General features: G+C 35.2%; 1 protein-coding gene across 1 annotated transcript in view; it reads right to left on the bottom strand.

Moving 5' to 3' along the window:
* The window catches only part of LOC137400667 (ryanodine receptor-like), a 167,140-nt gene that overhangs the window by 77,102 nt on the left and 74,473 nt on the right, over window positions 1-15,565 (bottom strand). Inside the window, 6 exon segments of the mRNA XM_068086999.1 lie at window positions 744-959; window positions 3,169-3,311; window positions 8,626-8,728; window positions 9,733-9,869; window positions 10,405-10,550; window positions 14,336-14,449. Of these exon segments, the coding sequence (XP_067943100.1) occupies window positions 744-959; window positions 3,169-3,311; window positions 8,626-8,728; window positions 9,733-9,869; window positions 10,405-10,550; window positions 14,336-14,449 (859 nt within the window).

The following is a 15,565-nucleotide window of genomic DNA, read 5'->3' as shown; positions in this document are numbered from 1 at the left end:
TGTTATAAGGAACGGTTACATAGCTCCATGTTTCATCATGTTATAAGGGATGGTTACATAGCCCCATGTTTTATCATGATATAAAGGACGGTTACATAGCCCCATGTTTTATCATGATGATGCTTAAACTGATGCTAAAGACATAATCTTCAGCGGCTACACTGAACCATCTAACTTGTTAATACCTCCTTCACAATATATTATACAGAATTACTGTTGTTATATAATACCTGAGCTCCTAGTATATACTTTACTTGTACTACTGCACTTATTAGATGTAACTAGAATTTTATTATTGTAATGCAAAGCTCATTGGTTCAGGTTACTTTTCTAACTTCAAAGTGTGCTCGTTACTAACACAATTAGCCTAGCCAATGAGACATAAGGGATACAAATGGACTTCTAACAAACACAAACACGCTGATGTCATCTTATACAAATGGCCAGCCGTTAAACAATTTAAACTATAGTAATTAAGATATTCTCCAAATAGCAGAATAAAGTTGCAACATTATTTTCCCAGTATCATCGATACCGTAAATAGAACAAAGTCTTGCTTAAAGAGAGTTTAATGCTACAAGATAGCAAGTAATAAAATAACCAATATGCCTATGAGCAATACGAGTAGTGCTATTATTTTTACATAAATGAATAACATTACATTTCATACCTTTGTATTCAAATAACTAATATTTTAATCACGGTCTATTAGACTTGTTCAGCCATTATATAGCAAAACCAACCTTAATGGTCTCATCACTGGGAGCACAGCGTCCAAGTAGATCGACTAAAGTGGAGTAGAAACACAAGATGGCTGATCCCATATCGATGTAGTCCTCGTCATCTTCTGAGGGCATGCTTGACAAGTCATATTTGCAGTTAGAGAGGTACGGCTTGCCGTGGTTATCAGCCATTGCCAATAAGAAGTTACAACTAGCTGCATCACGAGCAGCAGCAATCTGGAGAAAAAACATTTTGGTAAAAGCAAAATTGTTTCATTTGACTTAGAGCATGTACAGGGTAGAGGTGAGATTAGTTTGATACACAGTATACAAGACAAAGATAATATATAAATATGTATATATTATTCTTATCTTGATATACATATACAGCATATAAATGTATGTATATATACATGTATATATATACATGAATATTCAACATATATATGATGAATGTCCGGCGTTGCCAAGGTAATAAAAATTCTTTGCGCAGAAAACTTATTTTATATAACATGTAAAACATTAATTTACCATTCTAACTTTGAAACTTCATATCATGAAAAAAGTGTTTCTGTACAGCTCAAATGAACTAAAAAGGGAAAATAAACAACTAGTGCGTAGAAGTGTGTGCATAAAAAAAGATTACTGTTGCAGCAGAAGCTCGTTGTATTCAAAGTTTTGATGGATGATACTGGTACATCTTAATACTAGTACAAATGTAAAAATAAAATATTACACTTTCTTAGTCTGATGCTTTGTCTGACCAAACGGAGAGAAAATGGAGTGGTATTTCCTACGCCAGAGAATAAATTGCCCACGTAAAAAGCATTTAGCTTTTACAGAATTACCGAAACCAGAAATATGAGTACAACGGCACATTCGACATTGAAACGGCGTATTTGAAAATTATAAATTAAAAAAATATGATAAAATGGGAAAAAAATTAACTTTCAAAAAAATTTCAAAAAAAAGTAATAAACACCAAAATTAGTATTAATTAATACACACGTGGACCCTCGCCATACGACTTTAATTTGTTCCAGTGTTGGCGTAGTAAGGCGAAAATGTGATATAGAAGGGTATAGAAACCCATAGTGATTATCTAATGCAAACACCCACTGGTAAAAACCACCAAAACTTTATATAAATACATACTGTACATGTTTAAAATTAGTAATAAAGTAATAGGTTAACTTAGTAACTATAGTTACCTACAGCAATTTTAGTGTATTTAGTGGTTATGATCTGAAATACAATGTAGCATTACAATGTACTATGTGTGGTATGTAGCGTATGGAGTTTTTACCTTCGAGACAGAAGGTATAACATAAGCATTGAATGTAACTTAAATGAATTTAGCTTACTAAACACATCCTTGAAACTAAGTTTTAATATGTATTTTACTAAACTTCAAGTTTGCATTGGCTAAAATTTTATCACCCATCTGTTTCCGGTTTCGTTTTATCCGATAACTAATAACGAATAACACTGAACTGAGAGACAGCAAGCATCATAACTCTTTCATATGTTGTGGGAGAGATTCCAGCGAATAGCATATATCTTCATTATTCCGACGTGTTCAGCACACCGGCTGCCAAATTTGAACTTCGAGATAAATTTTTGTTGATATCCAATGGCGAAAAATGTCCGATGGCGAGGGTGAAAAAACACCGTGTTCTACATAGCAGAGTGACCAAATTGTATAAAAGGGTCATCGTAACCCGACGTAATAAAAAGTGCACATTTAATTTAGCGTGTGCAATCGTGAAAAGGATATACAGTGTACGGTAAGATCAGTGGAAATAATAACAACGACATAACCTTGTGGTTATGCGTGCTTGTTTTTAGTATTGCGATTTAAATGTCGCCTGTTCAAATCCACTTCACAGGTGCTTGTTTGTTACTAGAACTTTATCGCTATAATTGAACAGACAAACATTCAGATTTATATTGATATATCTAATATATATTATTCTTTTAAATATACAATTCCGGTTTTAAATATTCATTTCAAACATTTCTGTTTGAAATGAAATCATTGCCAATAAATGTGTATATATATACTGTATATATATATATATATATATATTTATTGGCAGTAGTTTCATTTCAAACAGAAATGTTTTCCAAATTATGCCATACAAGAATCATAAAACAAAGGAAAGAGCAGCATTCAAGCCACTAAAACAGGCTTCACCTAACTGCAGTTATGACTTTAAACAAGAAGCTATGAAAATAAATGAAATGAAATGGTTAACTAAAAAGAATATTTGCTGACCCAAACCTTGAAAGACAATATGGCTTCATTCATAGTTAAAATGCTTAAATAAAGCCATTTATATGTGCAGCCTCTTTTGACCTGCTCACTTGTGGCAATACCATTGGTAATGCGAAGCACCTGATCTCCAGACCTTGATGTCAATGTCAATTGTAACTTCAAACTTACCTGCTCACTCATGACGATGCCATATTTCATGGCCTTGAGAAGGCCACCGCCTCCACTCTCTCCTCGTAGAGCTGGACCTAGGCACTCTGGTCTTCTGATTAACAACCTCACCACCAAGTTGGCATTCTCTTCCACTGACTCACCTAGAATATTGGTTTTAGTAAATATAAATAAACTAACATTTTTATTAATAGATCTACCATTGACAACAATGTATGCTGCTGATATTAACATCTTACCAAGATTTTTTTAAAGCAGTATTTGTATCATAGGTATTTTCAAAAGCCATAACTGAAATACTTCCAGAGTAATTATTATACCAAGTGGTGGCTTGCATAAGCTTTTAATAATGCTAGACAACATTTTTAATGGCTGACATTTGCGACAAAAATTTGGCATCTTTTTATAGCCATACACATAAATAGCTATGAAAATGGTAATTGTAGCAGAGAAAGGCTTTTAAACACTATTTGGCAAACTATTCGATTTTAATGGCTAACTGTTGCCCTTTTTGGTTTTACTAATGTTGTATAGCCTAATTGGAAAAAAATTTATATTTTTGAAATGAAATTATTGCCAATAAAGTACCATATATATGCGTCATGCAATAAATTCAACAAATAGCACATACGACCATACATTATAGGCTCCTTTACATGTTTTATAATGTTACATCACGACATCATATGTTACATCATTCCGGCAGCATACACTATAAGCTCGATCATTGTTGCTTCACTATCACATATTTCTATGGAAAATAAATGGTTAAGTAAATGTTGATTATTTTTGGGAAGTGGAGATAACAGATGAAACTGGGATAACGATGAAAGTTGCACAAAATCCCCTAACAAAACTTGTTTTTTGATTAATGCATATATCACTAGTCACTCGTCACTGACAACCTTAGGTTTTAAATTTAAAAAGGGCATAGCTCATATTGTATCCACTACCACAATGTCTGTAGTAGTGGTCACTACCACAATGTCTGTAGTAGTGGTCACTACCACAATGTCTGTAGTAGTGGTCACTATCACAATGTCTGTAGAAGTGGTCACTACCACAATGTCTGTAGTAGTGGTCACTACCACGATGTCTGGAGTAGTGATCACTACCACAATTTCTGTAGTAGTGGTCACTACCACAAGTTCTGTAGTAGTGGTCACTACCACAATGTCTGTAGTAGTGGTCCCTTCCACAATGTCTGTAGTAGTGGTCACTACCACAATGTCTGTAGTAGTGGTCATTACCACAGTGTCTGTAGTAGTGGTCACTAACACAATGTCTGTAGTAGTGGTCATTAACACAATGTCTGTAGTAGTGGTCACTACCACAAGTTCTGTAGTAGTGGTCACTACCACAATGTCTGTAGTATTGGTCCCTACCACAATGTTTGTAGTAGTGGTCACTAACACAATGTCTGTAGTAGTGGTCAGTACCACAATGTCTGCAGTAGTGGTCACTACCACAATGTCTGTAGTAGTGATCACTACCACAAGTTCTGTAGTAGTGGTCACTACCACAAGTTCTGTAGTAGTGATCACTACCACAATGTCTCTAGTAGTGGTCACTACCGCAATGTCTATAGTAGTGGTCACTACCACAATGTCTGTAGTAGTGGTCACTACCACAATGCCTGTAGTAGTGGTCACTACCACAAGTTCTGTAGTAGTGGTCACTACCACAATGTCTGTAGTAGTGGTCACTACCACAAGTTCTGTAGTAGTGGTCACTACCACAAGTTCTGTAGTAGTGGTCACTACCACAATGTCTCTAGTAGTGGTCACTACCGCAATGTCTATAGTAGTGGTCACTACCACAATGTCTGTAGTGGTGGTCACTACCACAATGTCTGTAGTAGTGGTCACTATCACAATGTCTGTAGAAGTGGTCACTACCACAATGTCTGTAGTAGTGGTCACTACCACGATGTCTGGAGTAGTGATCACTACCACAATTTCTGTAGTAGTGGTCACTACCACAAGTTCTGTAGTAGTGGTCACTACCACAATGTCTGTAGTAGTGGTCCCTTCCACAATGTCTGTAGTAGTGGTCACTACCACAATGTCTGTAGTAGTGGTCATTACCACAGTGTCTGTAGTAGTGGTCACTAACACAATGTCTGTAGTAGTGGTCATTAACACAATGTCTGTAGTAGTGGTCACTACCACAAGTTCTGTAGTAGTGGTCACTACCACAAGTTCTGTAGTAGTGGTCACTACCACAATGTCTCTAGTAGTGGTCACTACCGCAATGTCTATAGTAGTGGTCACTACCACAATGTCTGTAGTAGTGGTCACTACCACAATGCCTGTAGTAGTGGTCACTACCACAAGTTCTGTAGTAGTGGTCACTACCACAATGTCTGTAGTAGTGGTCACTACCACAAGTTCTGTAGTAGTGGTCACTACCACAAGTTCTGTAGTAGTGGTCACTACCACAATGTCTCTAGTAGTGGTCACTACCGCAATGTCTATAGTAGTGGTCACTACCACAATGTCTGTAGTGGTGGTCACTACCACAATGTCTGTAGTAGTGGTCACTATCACAAGTTCTGTAGTAGTGGTCACTACCACAATGTCTGTAGTAGTGGTCACTACAAACTAGGAACCATGCGAACCACAAACTCTCCTCAATAGAAACAATAAGCCTTTCTCCTGATTCTGTTACGCAACTCTATACCTAGACAGAAACCTGCATGATTAAATTCTGATAATCGGTCGTTTGGCTGACCTACCGTTGCTGGGTAAAAACAAAACAGCGCTGACAGGAAGCAAGCATAAAAGCATCTGCAAAATAGCCGACACATAACAGCCGCCCCTGCGATGCGGAAGGGCTCTTACAACATGAAAAGGTAATATTCAAGGAAGATTGAAGAAACATCTAGAAACTTGGGGTTAGAAAAAGTTAGTCACGGCACACAGGAAAAGTTTTTCAACACAGTAAGAAAATCTTTCACCAGCTAAAGAGTTTTTATGAGACATCCGAGGCAATGACATATTCCTTGTGTTGAGAAAGTAAAAATGCTGCTAGATACTTTGCACTGGATGGAAAGTTTGAGTATATGTATGAGTTTGAGTCACATGTATATACATCATCAGATGCATCTCTTGAAATTTGAAATAATCTTGAACAACTACTGAAACAAAAACTCCATCATATTGGCGGGGCTAGAAATGGTTTCCAAAATATATCTGAAAGTATGATCTGGTCAACGTAGGAGACTGATATCTACTGCATTTGAATGTAACTCTCTTAGATCACAGAGTCATAGCACTAGAGTAAGTAACTGTCTCTAGTTTGAAACCAATTAATTTCTTGTCCTAATACTCTAAGAATGTTTGGCTTGCATTCATCAAAAGTATCTCATTTTGTGTAAAACTGTGGTGTTTAACTCAAAAGCAGATCTTCCGTGTATTTTGTAACGTGTTTCAAACTCGAAAAATTCAAATTCAAAAATAAAAGGTTCAAATTTTCAACAAAAAACCACTAGTCTCTGTTCCTTTTGAGAAATTGAGAAATCATGCCAGCTGAGCTCGTCTCAATCACACCATTTTCAGAGTGATATTCTATCAAAAACTTAGTGAAAGACTTCCAGAGGAACTTTTAAAACGATTAGAAGTCGACAAGAAGATTGAAAAACATACATTGCAACCTTGAGGATGCAGCCTACCTCTTTCGCCACTAGTATCACCTGCCGGGGTCAGCACATAACATTGTGAAGGTAAAAGGTCAATTTAACAAAATGGGCACACAGAATAGTGGTTGAGACCCGCATAAAATGTAGGGAAAGATAAATCTTCATGGTGTGATTTGTGAAGCTAAGAAAGAAATAGGAACTGAACCAGGGCAGTTGGTACACAGGATTGGGAGGCCTGTCTAGAAAATGGGGTACTAATACCATGTAACCACAAGATGGACATAAATTATGAAACTACAAGGTGTCTAACGATAATTCATGAACATGGGTGTGGTAAACTACCAAGAGATTACAATGTGTGCTATTTATGGCAGCAAAAAGGTTTGCCTGAAGTTCTTTGATTAATTACAAACATGGATATTCTAATTGCTTCAACATTAAAGAAATGTACCTGTACATGTACATGTACAAGGTACATGTACTTGTACATGTACTTGTACATGTACACAGTAAAGCTAGGCTTATATTTGAATTGACAGACATTTTTAAAAATTGGTAAATACAACGGGGCATTTTTAAATTGTCATGAAAATAAAATCCTGTATACTTTATTTCCATAAAAAATCTTTCACTACTCAAACTTGTAACCTGCTCCCTGAATGTTTGCTAAATGTTTTTAATTTGGTAAACGTTTAGAGACAGCACAAAAATGTCTGTTATTATCTACCTATTATATAGCTAAATTGTTTTTTCTTTAATTTCAACTTGTACTAGAAATAGAGTAAAAATAGCTAAGAATGGTTGTCACATAATAAAAATCTTTGCTAAACTTTCTTAAAGGCTTTTGAACTAACAATTTTAAAGACCAGTCAGTTTACGTGCTCAGGGACCAGGCAACGAATTCCTCCTCAAGTGCATGTAAAAGTTTTCCAGCAATGTAACAACATTTACTTGAATTCAATTAGTTTAAATCTACCAGGTTGAGAACCATTAGGTAAGAATTAAAGAGTACAATTTTGGGTTGATGTTATAATGAAATTAATGTTACAGACAAACATAGACTTACTATGTTAATCTGTTCCATCACTTACATAGTATGTTAAAGCCATTATAGATTATAGCAAATATTTGTACAAGAAAATATTGCCTCGATTACTTCATTCCACAGCTGAAAAACTTAATGACAAATACTTCTGGCAATTGCACATTGCATTAAAACAAATGTATTATATGAAAACATGTCTAAAGATAAATTATCAGTGATAAACTATTAATTATCCCTTCAATTTAACTTACTTGAGGTTTTCTTTATTTTTGCATTGCTTTCCCTTTCATATTTAAACTAAGTTTTCTAAAAAATTGATCCAAATGTTTAACTTTTTTATAATTCTTTGCCTCAATTTGAAGAAAAGGCTAGAGAAAAATAGTGAAAAAAGGCAAAAAAATGTTTTTCTACAATTATAATATTTCGAGAAATGCTGGACATCGTATGTTGAAAATTATTTTTTATATCCAAACAACTTTCATCCAAAGTTTGTGTCAAATGTCAAAAACTCACAAACCGAGGTGATAACAAGTGAAGGTTTGACTGCATTTTATTTAAAAAATACCTTTAGTCTCACTACAAGGTGCTAAAGCCAAACCAACAGATTTTAATAACTTTTCTTTATCTTTGGTGATCGATCAGGTCCCTATTAAAAATATTAACGCTATTAAAAATAATCTCTTGGACATTCACCACCCAAAATTTAAAACTTTATGGTATGGAATCCCTCTCTTTAACCTGCTGCTAGAGACAGCTATATACAACTACTCACCATTCACCCAAACACAGAATCTAAGGAAGTCCAAGAATCGCTCTCCTTCTACCGGATCCCATCCTATGTCTGGATATCCAGCAGCAAGCAGTTCTGGGTTTGACTAGAAATACAAATGATAGAATGGAAGATACAAAGATGATGGAATTACAAATCAACTTTTTACAATTCATCAAGGCTACAATTTACAGAGAATTGACATCAAATACTACCGATAATCAAATGCAGAAGCTAGGACAACAAACAAAGTAATTTTTTTAACAATCCCTAACTTAATAAATTGAATTAAATTAGGGTTATTTTAGTATTTACAGAATAGTCACAGCAACCATATTTAAGTTCTTCACAGAGTTTGTTACAACAAACATATAACCAAAGTTTAAACTGTACAATATAAATATTACACACACTAGTACTAGGAAAACTTATTAATAAAATAATTCATATCTGACAAAAGGTAAATTAATAAAACACTGGGTTTGTAAAGAAATGCACTCTTTTAATCGCTAATTTAACTTTCTATCTAAATTAGTAATTTTATATGTAGTATTTTTTATTGTATATTTTATTTTAACTTTTAACCAGTCCAGTTTAGTGTTTCGTGAGAGATCGTCCAGTGGGCCGCGAGAATTTATCAATAAATGGTATCTTACAAACTTTGTCTAAATTATTTGGCTCCCTTTTTTAGTCAGAAAGCAGAGAAAACAACCCCTTTGCACAATTATTCTGAAATGTTTCAAGTCAGTCGATTAGTGCAGGTTTTACAGTGTCGGTCTACCAAGCTTAATGACACGAGTTCAAGTCCCATGCACGGCAATCTCTTACTCTAACCTCTAATCCAGGCCTCGGACAAACAGACACATCGTCGAGCAGACAAATAGTCGAACAGACAGACACCGTTCTTATTATAGTAAAGGGTAATAAATTGTAATGACTTAAATCTTTGAAGCTAGTTTTTTAGTCCAATTCCTGATTGTGTCCAAACCATATAGTCATGAGAATCCTATACTACAGACATTTGTATGCGCTTTGGGTTTGTATTGTCAATATTGCCTTACCGAAACTGATGAACACAGAAGTAAGAATACATTTGCCAAAGTAACCAACCTGAACTCCTGCTCGAGACAGATACGCGACTATTCGCTCAAGGTGTGACTCCCGGAGTGCTAAGGCTAGTTCATTGTTATCCATGAGAGATGAGTAAGCTACGTCAAGAGGACACGATCCTCTCAAAGATGGCCTCACTACAAGCATATAGTCACTATGTTTGATACAGTTCAAAGTTAAGTTATTGCAGTTGCCACGCAACTGTTTAACTTTAGTCTGTATGGGTGGTCTAGAACGCCTGACTTACAAATAACAGGTTCAGGTTAAATTCCCAAAGAAAGGGTATTAGTGGTGACAGTAATGACATCCAACCCTACATTGCTCTCTGCAACTGGGCATGTCTCCAGTCATCAAGTTTTCCTTGTTACTGGACTCACACGTGTCCAGCAAAAATCACAGTGCTAACCTTTGCGTAACAGTCTTCTTAAAAACACACACAACCTCGGCTTGCAGTAAACTAAGCGGATATCATTCTCTATCTTCCAAGAATTGCGCCCTTCAAATAATATTTGTAGTAAGTATCGCTTGAATATCTCCTGATAGGCCCACAACCAACAACCAACATGTTTTAATACGGTAACTCTCAGCTAACCAGATGATTAAGAAAAGATTTTGATAGAAAAACTAGAGCGAGATAACAGCTGTAAGCCTACATAATATAAAAACATGAACTCATACCTAGAAGCATGCTACTGTTCTCTAGAAGATAGCCGAGGTGCTCAAACATGGCTTGCTGATTCTTCCTGCTGATGCGACAGAAGTAACAAAGAAACTTGCAGCACATGACGACCATCTCTGAGCTGTCTGTTTCAACCTTCCTGTCAACCACATAAAAGTAACTTTTACGAGACAGCATATACACCGTTGTTTGAACGTGTCTATAGCCTAGCGAAATCAACAAGCGAGATCCTTTTCCTATTCGTGCTGCGTAAAATACATTTATTTGACGAATTAAGTGCGTAAAAGATACTGTCGCTTATCCGGTACATGCAGGAAGAGAAAACTAGCTAAAAAAACTAGCTTTAAAGATGCAAGTCATTACAACTTATGATCTTTGCTTTAGTGAAAACAGTGTCTGTCGGCGCGACCACTTTTTACACAAAAATAGGCTTGCATTTTGAGTGGATATAAAACATCCACAATTTACTCTGGGTGAACGTGTGAGCAGTGAGAAACTCTGGGTGATCACGTGAGCAGTGAGAAATTCAAAAACTTGCTTAAATTAGTTGCATAAAAATTAATGAGCCGATTATGATTACGTTTTTGCTTGCTCTGATCAACAATAACTTATTAGCAATATGTTGGATGTCTCAAATTACCACAGAGATTGTTGCTGATGATTGTAAGTTACCTCAGCCACAGGCATAAGATCCTTATTTATGTTGCAGTTTATAAACTTTCTGTTACTCCAGCCTTCAATTCATTATCCTGACTCCGCAATACTATTAGATTATCAACTTTGAAAACAATTCGGTTTAACTCACTCAATAATTCCAGATTTCTGCCCTCTCAGTTTTGTATCGACATGTAATAAAAACATCAGTTTGTTGGTGATTAATAATACCAATAAAGAATTAAACACACATTTATTTATTTACTGCTAAAGTTCAACACTGCACACAAAAATGACAAATGGCCATGTTTGTAGTTTATCTACAGCAACGAGAGATGTGATGTGGGAAAAAGACAACCCGCACCAGCCACAAACATGGATTGTGGTAAAGCTGCAGAATCCATAGACACGTTAATCATAGACGTAAAATGTGCTGTCTATTACCACCACCAATTAAAGACACAAAGTTTATGAGTGCATTATTGTATTAGTTCCTTCAACCGCCAGTTAGATTATACGCCAGTTAGATTATACGGGTCAATGTATGTCCTAGTTTATGGCTCACATGCGTGGTGCAACTTGTATAACATTGAAATTACGTATATTTCACACACAAAAAAGACCAAATGGTGTCACCATCTCATAATGTTGTTGTATAACATTATGATATTTTCTGTTAGATATTTCGTACTTTATAAAAGGTTTGAATAGCTTCGCATATACAAAGCCATCAGATGCATCTCTTGAAATTCAAAAAACTTTTGATTAACTACTGAAACAAAAAGAACTGGTTGTCTTATTATAATGTTGTACTATCATAGCCAGAGAACCACGAGTAGCAGTCTCTTTGCAGAATGGGGTGAAAAATGCCACCTTTTTTAGCAACGCGAAAATTAGAAATTTGCATAAATTTGCATCATTTGAAACGTATTGAGCAATAAAGGTTGGACACATGCAGTTAATTAACATAAATATATTGTGCTACCCCCAACCCTTCTGGTACCTCACATATGTTTGAGCTTACCCATTCCCTAGAGCCTTTCTAAATATACCACGCTAAAAGTGTGACTCTATCTGGCATCAACATGCATATGTGAAGTAAAGTTTGGTGCACCTTGGGATAAATACATAAACTTCAAATGCCTTATGCGGTATCAACTGACAAGCTGCCAGCGAAACATCTTAGCATACATCACGCATGAAATAAAAGATATAATACCACCTATGTATCTACAATATCCACTGCTGTACGTACATGTAAACCAGATGGCAGCTGAATTAGGTAAAATAAGAAAAAAATTATAGTTATATAGAATTCCTATTAAAGAATTATATCTCAAAGATCTTGAATCATGAACTATAACCAAGGAAGTGAAACATCGCTGACTTGAATACTGAAAAACAGTAACATTTTAACAAACAGAATTTTGTTCAAACTCACTCAAAATCTATGGTATGGCTAGAGGTGTGTCAGCAGCAGTAACAATGATTATGGATATACACACCAAAGTAGTTGGAATCTGCTAAAGCAGTAAGCTATTGCTGCCAGAAGCATTCCTTTTGGTTTCCAAAGATTTTTCAAAAACTGTTTTAGACTGCTAATACAGTACCAGCTTCTCTTTGTGCTTCTCAAATGAACATATGAGTCGTCTCCACCACAGACTTTCATTACATGTTGATGCATATAGGAGAATTAGCTAAGCTGCATTAATTTATTTACAACTGGGCATCCATGGAAGGAACTACTAGTTACTCATTTTAATGATCGCTAAAATTTAGCCGCAGCTGATTTGTTTTAACTAAAAATCTTTTAAAACTGAGTCTACATGGATGTCTAAAAAGCAAAGGCTAACTATGATAAACCAGTTTTAGCAGATGTCCAGTAAGTATGAATATAGAACAAATTACGTAGCACGTGTAGCCCTACATAACTAATAGGAGAATTATAACCGCATTTGGATATTTACTACCCTAGGACACTTATGTATTCGCGGCATCTAACTTTCGCATTTTCGCGGTGTCATCCTCTCGCGAAAATATAATGAGCGAAACTAAACTATCATAACGAACCAGCGAAAAAGCGAAGTTAAATAGCTTTGTTCATTGATATCCACAATAAAATCGTCATAATAGAAATGCAGGCAATTTTCGTCTGTGGTTGGGCTCAATGGGAAATTTCTGGTAAACTCATTATAGCCAATACACCGACTGAGCAGCATGGCAAAGCAAATTAAGATTAGTTTAGTCACCGAATTTGTAACTGATGAGGATGAAAGTCTGGTAGGTGAAGTCATAAAATTGAAGAATAATTATTGTAGTGATGAATTTTATTACCAACCAAAGACAATATCAACCCTCATCAGGTCCAACCACATTATCTCTTTCACTGCCAACCATGTACAAAATCGCTACCGGCCTAGTGCCAGCCATCTTACCGAAATTGCCGATATTGCTTCATGATGTGTATACAGTATTTTTTCAAGTTCTACTTTAATTATCTGTATAATCACGAGAATCTAAATTGGCTATTATGTCATCAACAACTAATTACCTGTTTTATGACTCGCGCGGGGTAGTTAATGAACTCACAGAAAAATGTTCGCTTTTAGATTAGAAATTCTCAAACAAAAGTTTAAAATTGCTTCGTTGTTTTAGGCTGATTTTATAAAGAAATCTTCGGACAACACAGTCAATTTCATAAAAGTCTTTAAGACCGTGGGTTATGTGGTCAACGAATAATAAAATCAGGTTACCACGCTGAGAAAGTCCAAAAATGCGTTTATGGCAGTGGCCCCTAGAAAACGCATAAATGCGTTTATGGCAGCGTAAGGGTTAGACAGTTTTGGTTGTGAAGTTGGTTGTTACCTATCTATTTTCTTCTTCTTGGGATTCGATTGTGAAAGTCACGGCGGGAGGGACCTAGACATCATTGATAATCTAAGAAACAAATGGCAGCAAGTGATCAAATTGAATTGTCGATCTCACCCACACATTTCAACCTGTGGTTTACAAATACGAACTAGTCCCAAATTGAATTTTTTTCTTATTAGCAAACTGGGCCTGAGGAATGTAATCTGTTTTTTTGCACTGCATTTATTTTCACATCACTATATTTTCGCACTCATCAGAGCCGCGAAATTAAGTTGCAGCGAAATTTTACTCTGTGTGCTACTCACGAAACTAAATACTAGCGAAATATAAGTGTCCTAGGGTAGGCAATTTTATAAGACAGCGGAAAGCTATGATGGCATGAGTATATTTATAACATACTCTTGCTGAGTTTTGTTGAGCGTGGCTACCATCAGCTGCATCGATGTCTCATGTACACAAAACAGTCTCATCAAGTCAGGATGTTGAAAGAAGATCTTGTTGTCCATGATCTCTCTGCAAACATATATTGCAGGCAAGTTGTATTGGATTATATATTCGGCATATTCAAAAGGCAAACATAACAACTGATAAAAAGGCAAATATGTGACAAATCTATATATTTATATAATTATATATATATACCTTGACACCTTATTATATTATAGTACCTTGACCTTGAAACCTTATTGACAAACTTTAAGATATGATATATATATTATATATATATATATATATATATCTCTTAAAGTTTGTTAATATGGTGTCAAGGTCAAATAAATTGTCTCAAGGTTATAGCAATAAAGTTTTAGGAACGAAAACTGCACATTGTACTGGATTTCAACTCACATTCCAAACAGAAGTTTGCAATCACGCGCACCTAACCACAAGGCTAAGCCATTTTTATGAACTTAGCTATTTTATCTACGGAATCCTTAACGCAAAATGGGAAACACTTCATTATTAATTAATATTACCTTTTTCGATTGTTTCGCTTTTTGAAAATTTTAAAAACCATTTTAAAATTCATAGCCAATTTTTTAATTTGTAATTTTCAAATGTGGCATTTCAATTTCTAATGTCCAGCTCTAATTTCCGGCTTTCCCTCATGGCGATTGCTAAAAACTATTAACTTTAAAATGTTTACACCTGGACTGTTGTATTATCTCGAGTAGGAATTACATCTCTCTCTATTCGATCAGACAACAAAAACAGTCTGATATCTCATTTTTACATTTGTGCCAGTATCAAGAGGTACCAGTATCATCGTATTCAAAGTTTTGATGGATAGCTTCGGTTATAGCAGTAATATTTTTATACAAAAACTTCTATGCGAGAATTGTTATTATTAATTTAATATATTCGTGATTTTTATTTTGTGTTCTCAAGTTCTTAAAACTTTTATCAATTTCGAATCATTTTTTATTGTAATCATTGTAGCAAAACAGACTCTAGCTATAACTTGCTAATTCTTTCACATTTAAACACTTTTACGGTTGTTTGATTTTTCTCTTAATTTATTTAAACTGAGCAAAACACTTCTCTCATGATACGAAGTTTAAAAGTTAGAATAGTAAATGTCGTATATGCTAAATAAAAATAAATTTTCTTACCAAAGACTCTTTTATTACC

This window comes from Watersipora subatra, chromosome 7 (genome assembly GCF_963576615.1).
Source record: "Watersipora subatra chromosome 7, tzWatSuba1.1, whole genome shotgun sequence".
Lineage (NCBI taxonomy): Eukaryota > Metazoa > Bryozoa > Gymnolaemata > Cheilostomatida > Watersiporidae > Watersipora > Watersipora subatra.
This window is presented reverse-complemented; position numbering and strand designations above follow the sequence as displayed.